We start from the raw sequence: 6525 nt of genomic DNA on the forward strand, positions 1-6525 counted from the left end.
ATTTATTGAACCATGATAAATTGGTAATATCTCGCCAGCGCTTATTTATCAAATATTGTATGTATACACACACACACACACACATATATATATATATATATATATATATATATATATATATACACCTTGGCCCGAAACACAAGATTTGTATTCATCACTATGCGAGAGATTGCTATATGACCACTGTATGAGTGATTGCAATGTGGATATTTATGTGAATCATTGCTCAGATAGACCTGATTATCTGCGATAAGCTTTGCCTAGGTGTCTATGAAGTGTCTAGGATGTTTAAAAATGGATACAGTGAGGTATTTGACGGATGACAGAGCTATACGCCAGATCTCACGCCATATAGGGTCTTCCGTCTCGTGACGCAGTTCGTGTAGAGCAGAGGCGCGCGGGCGTATAAAAGCGAGGAGACACGCCGGTACAGCAGCACTGTGACAGCACACACAGTAACAGAGTCATGGAGACATTGAGGAATACCTCGTACCCAACTATAACGACACACAACGACAAGATGTGTGAGCTCAATAAAATAAGTGAGCAAGAATGGAAAAAGCCAGAGGATAACAGTCGGACCGGCACAGAGTATTCCAGAATCATTACAGACCCCAACACTGGGAAATGTTACTGCCGGGGAAAAGTTCTAGGAAAGGTAATGGGCTCAGTATTAATGCTGATATTATTAAATAATTTATTTATTCAAAAGCATTTTATTATTCAATGAGAATATTATTATTCTATTTGAAAAATTATTATTATTCATTGTATTTGTGCATGATTGCATTGCTTTTGTCTAATGCATGTAGTATCTATCTATCTATGCATGCATTGGTTATGGTTACATCTTGAAAATCTCTTTATCTTGGTTAACATTATACTTATGTTATTCTTTCTCTATGACCTAGGGAGGCTTTGCTAAGTGCTATGAAATGACCGACCTGTCTTCAAGTAAAGTCTATGCAGCCAAAATCATCCCGCATTCGCGTGTGTCAAAACCGCACCAGAGAGAGAAGGTAGGACAGACACATGGCATATATAAATAAGAATGCACAAACGATTGATCAAGACCTCTCACTTATGTTCTGTATTCTGTTGTTCCAGATAAACCGAGAGATTGACCTCCAAAGAGCTCTCAGCCACAAACACATAGTGCATTTCTACCACCACTTTGAAGACAAAGACAACATCTATATTCTGTTGGAGTACTGCAGTAGAAGAGTAAGTTTAAATGTCTAAGTGTGTTTTAAAGTGAGAAATTCTATAGTAATATCAATGTAATGCAAATGACTGTGTGTCCCCTGACTGACTCTTGGTAATTTTTTTTAGTCACTGGCCCATATATTGAAGGCACGTAAAGTCCTAACAGAACCTGAAGTGAGGTATTACTTGAAACAGACAGTGTCTGCTTTAAAATACCTTCACGATTTAGAGATCCTGCATCGTGACTTGAAACTAGGTATGTATGCATATACTCACTGTACGTGCATGATGTTCATTAACATTCCATCAGTTTATAAGTAGTTAAAAACCGTCCGTTTTATCATTCAAAGGCAACTTGTTTGTGAATGACTCAATGGAGCTGAAAGTGGGAGATTTTGGGCTGGCTGCCAAACTGGAGCCAGTCAGCAACAGACACAAAACGATCTGCGGTACACCCAACTACCTGTCCCCGGAAGTGCTGAACAAACAGGGCCACGGCTGGGAGTCTGATGTGTGGGCTTTGGGCTGCGTCATGTAAGTTTGTCACCCTCAGATCTGAGGGTTGTCTATATAGGCTATATTTGGAAATTGCTCAGCATGAATAGGCAATGATTGCCGATTCAGACTCACTCTATATCAATTACTTTCTACTTTTTCATTCCTGTTGTGTGCGCCATTGTATTCAGTGATCATGCTTTAGTTGTAATGCTTGAATGATATAGCAGCATATAGTGTACAGTTTGTCACCAGTAATGACCTATTCTGGGATTATTTACTCAGCCTCATGTCATTTCTAACCTCAATGACCTTCTTTCATCCAATGAACACAATACACAAGAGTTTTTGAAGAATGTGCTGGCTGCTCTTGTCAAAATAATGAATGTAATGCTGTCTGTCAAGCTCTAAAAAAGCTCCATGCACTACATTTCAAGTTGTGTTCTATATTGTTATTCACTCAATTGTGAACTATTAAATAGTGAGCTTATAGTGAATAAATATAGTGAAAATAGTGAAAAGGGAACTTTGATGGTTCTTTTTTGCATTCTTTTTGAAACGTCAAGCAGTCAGCAGACACCAGTCCTCATTAATGTTCATTATATTAAAAAGAATAGCCAGAATATTCCTAAAAATGGTTCAAAAACCTTTTGTTCAGGACAAAGAACATGAGATTGTTTTGGTTGAACTATTCATTTAAGAGCCAGTAAATGACACATTTCACATCTTCCTCTTCAGGTACACCATGCTCTTGGGTAAACCTCCATTTGAGACCACTAACCTTAAGGAGACGTACCGCTGTATCCGAGAGGCCCGTTACACCATCCCGGCCTCGCTCTCTCTCCCCGCTAAACAGCTAATTTCCGGCATGCTCTCACAGAACCCTGTGGACCGCCCGCACCTGGATGACATCATTCGGCATGAATTTTTTACCCAGGTAAATTTATTTGTTGCACGACAGTAGATTCAGTATATCCAGCCAAGCAGTTGGACTTTTCGTCAATGTTTTTGTCGTGATTTTGCCTCAGGGCTTCATGCCAGAAACGCTGCCTGTCAGCTGCTGCCATTCTGCCCCAGACTTCCATATTTCCAGTCCAGCCAAGAGCTTCTTCAAAAAGGCAGCCGCTGCTCTCTTCGGTGGCAAGAAGGACAAAGCCAAGTACTATGAAAATATAAGTAAGTTCTTGCTTTTGTTAACTATTGCATTACTCATTTCAGGTGACCACATGAATAACATGTTTTTCCTCCAACAGATCGCTTAGCCAAAGAAGAGGAAGATATATTCAAGCTCCGTCAAGATTTCAGAAAGACTGCCATCAGTAATCAGATTACTACACACTCATCCGAGGTGAGCATTGTTCCCTTTATAGTAGACTGTAATAAGGAATTCGTCACCAACTCTGAGATATTAATAAAGGTTAAGTGTTAGGTCATTCAAGACACACATATGCTGCGATTTTTCCTCTTTAGGAAGGAGGAAATCCATCAGCACCTACAAGAACGCCTGTTACCCAGGCAACTGCTGGAAGGCCACAGACAAGAGATACCATTCACTTGATTGTTAGAGGCAGCTTGGGCAGCTGCAGCAGCAGCAGTGAATGTAAGTGTGTGTTATTTGTGTGTGTGTGTGTGTGTGTTTCACCTGTTCGGTCTGACTCCAGCTCATTAGTTTCACAAGCTGATGCGATGTATCCCGCTGTCTCTCTGTAGGTCTTGAAGACAGCACCACTGGCATTGTGGCAGAGGCTGTTATTAGTGTTCTGAGAGGCTGTCTTGAACACATGCCTAAAGGTGAATAAGACTGATTACGCTTTACACTTCACACTCCATGGTTTCTGTACTGAATCCGTTCTATAGAGTAAAGAAAATGTTCGATCTTTGCATTTAACAGTACCCTTTTTCCTACAGCGGACGGCCTTCCCAGAGGAAGTGGTTGTAATATATTGAAGTGGGTGACTAAGTGGGTTGACTACTCCAACAAATATGGCTTTGGCTATCAGTTGTCTGACAACACCGTGGGCGTCCTTTTCAACAACGGAACACACATGAGTCTCCTCTCTGACAAGAAGTAGGTGCTTCAAGTTGACTGTTTGCTAGCTCAGTTCCGCTCAATTTAAAAAATAAATTAAATGTTTAACCCCAAACAAATGCTCATATGTAATGCCAATTTGATTCATTTTTGGATTAAGCAGTTGCTAATTATGAAATCAGCACTTGTATTCAAATTCCGGGCTATGATTATGTTTTATATTTTACTTTCTATATACATTTTTAAATTATGTACTTTTATCAAAATTCATTAAAAATAAATGCTACGGGTGAATTTAGACATTACAACATTGTAATGTTCAGCATGAAAATTTTGACCATTTTTAAAGATTACATTTAACAGTAAATTATTAAATTATTAGTGTTTTTTAGGATTAATTGTAAGTGAGCGCTAGATGATGACAAATGCAATCTAAATGTAAAATGTAAGAAATGGGTATCCACAACTAAATATCTAATATCGTCCGATATGCACTACCATTCAAAAGTTTGGGGTCAGTAAAATAGTTTTTATAAATGCAATAAATCTTTTAATGCATTAAACGGTTTAAAAATGACAATGAAGACTTATATTTATCTATTCATCAAAGAATCCTGAAAAAAAAAATAATATCAGACTTTTCAGAAAAAAATGAAGCAGCGGTTTTCAAAATTAAAAACTGTAGTAATGTAGTAAAATTCAGCTTTGCTCTCACAGGGAAAAATTACATTTTTAAATATATTAAAATATTATAATATTTCACAATATTATAGTTTTTACTGTATTTTTGATCAAATAAATGCAGTCTTGATGAGAATAAGAGCGATTTAAAAAAAAAAAAAATCGTCTTTTGAACTGTAGTGTATACTCAGCATGCCCAATATTATTCCTTATGATTCCCATCCATAGTTTTCTAGCATAGTTTTTAGATGATTTTCTGAAGGAAAGAAAAACTGCACCAATATCCTAGAAATGTCAGTTGAATGACAAATGGCATTACACTAAATATTGTAAAAGAGCAAGCATTAGTCATAGACCTTATATACATATGGCTGTAGAAACAAACAGTGAGCATTGCGTTTCATGGACTGTTGCATTGACTGTGATAAATCATTGTTATCTTTGTTTTTTAGGACTGTTCATCAGTATGCTGCCCTCGGTCAGAGGTCTGTTTTCTCTGTTATTGAGGCTCCTGAGTACGCTGTGGCCCAGGTCACCATCCTCAAGTACTTTGCCCACTACATGGAGGAGAATTTGATGGATGTGAGTACGCTCTTAGTTTTAACCCTTATGTTTGTATTCCGCTTTAAAATTGTTACAGGTCTAGAAGCCATAGACTTGATTTTGTGGTCTAGACTTCAAGCTGTACAAGAAGCTGCTGTGCTAATATATATTGTTTATCCTTATTTTTCATGCAGGGAGGGGATATGATAAGTGAACCAGATACCCAGAAGACCAGAATATATCTTCTGCAGTGGCTGAAATCAGACAGAGCTTTATTGATGCTTTTCAACGATGGCACATTCCAGGTAATGCAAAGTAGCTCTTAAATGGATAGTTCATCTCACTGTCTTCTCTGGAGCACAAGCTGAGATGTTGAGCAGGATGTTTATGTTGGTCTTTTCCATACAATAAAACTGAATTGTGAAAAGGGAATAAAAAGCACCATCAAATACCATAACTTTTAGCTTTTTTTTGTTGTCATTTTTGGAGCTTGGCAGACTATGGTCTTCATTCACTTTTATTGTATAGAAAAGACATCTGTTATGTGGTCTGTGAAAGCAAAAAATGATAAATGATGACAGAATCTTCATTTTGAGAGAACTGTTCCTTTAATGCAGCAGTTGGTAACAAATTAAGTTGGTAGAACTATTCCCCATGTAAAAAGCTATTGTCTAGTGCTCTCTATGCCCATCAGACCCCTGGGTAGTTATCAGTCAGGTCTGTCTTTGTTCAGATAAAAAGCTGTGTATACTATAGCACTGTAGGTAGAAGGTCACAAACCCTGCTGTAATAACATCCTGCATCCTGTGAGAGTGTTTCACGTCTGTTCCAGAATAACAAAACCTTTTACTTCATCTTCCAACAGGTGAACTTCTACCACGACCACACCAAGCTCATCCTGTGCACACAGCAAGACGAATATCTGCTGACGTACATCAATGAGGAGCGAACCTCCACCACTTTCCAACTGAGCACGTTGCTCAGCGCGGGCTGCACTGCGGACCTGCGGAGTCGTCTGGAGTATGCCTTGAACATGCTGCTGCAGAGATGCAACTGAGATCGACAGATGAGGAGAACAGTTGGCCACTGACTCAGCAAGATCTGATGATTTCTTTCAATGCAAGGGCAAAGAGGAGGGCTTGTTGAACAGGATGTCTACTGGATGTGAAATGGATGGACCTGTGGAAAGGTTTATAACAGAGACAGATTCTGTAGATGTACAAATGCTGAAATTCAGAGACTGGAGTGTAGAGGAATGATGTGATTAACATTATAGAGAGGAAAGAAAATCTGGGCTGGGACCAGGCATCGCTTGACAAAAAACAGACTTCATGTGTGTATGTGTGTTGAAATGTTGATGGATCACACATGTTCTAATCTGCAAAAATTATTATTTCTTGTTTTTTTTCCCTCTGTCCTTACTGAATATTTATTGTGTACATAATTCCTTATTTATTTATTTAATGAATAAAACCCAAAAATTCTAACAACATTTGACCAATGAATGAATGAATGAATGTATATATATATATATATATATATATATATATATATAAATAAATGAAACATGT

The 6525-nt window shown here is 38.1% G+C and overlaps 1 protein-coding gene across 1 annotated transcript; it reads left to right on the plus strand.

The window, feature by feature from the left end:
- Positions 1–450: 450 nt before the first annotated feature.
- On the plus strand, positions 451–6429 carry LOC107700579 (serine/threonine-protein kinase PLK2-like). Its single transcript, XM_016502298.1, has 14 exons — positions 451–658; positions 912–1019; positions 1108–1224; positions 1333–1462; positions 1557–1740; positions 2440–2638; positions 2730–2877; positions 2955–3049; positions 3172–3301; positions 3412–3492; positions 3610–3769; positions 4864–4993; positions 5149–5259; positions 5820–6429. The coding sequence occupies exons 1-14, from the start codon at positions 467–469 to the stop codon at positions 6009–6011; spliced, it is 1977 nt and encodes a 658-aa protein (XP_016357784.1). The 5' UTR covers positions 451–466; the 3' UTR covers positions 6012–6429.
- Positions 6430–6525: the final 96 nt, after the last annotated feature.

The sequence above is a fragment of the Sinocyclocheilus anshuiensis genome, unplaced genomic scaffold (assembly GCF_001515605.1).
Source record: "Sinocyclocheilus anshuiensis isolate Anshui unplaced genomic scaffold, SAMN03320099.WGS_v1.1 scaffold477, whole genome shotgun sequence".
Taxonomy (NCBI): Eukaryota; Metazoa; Chordata; class Actinopteri; order Cypriniformes; family Cyprinidae; genus Sinocyclocheilus; species Sinocyclocheilus anshuiensis.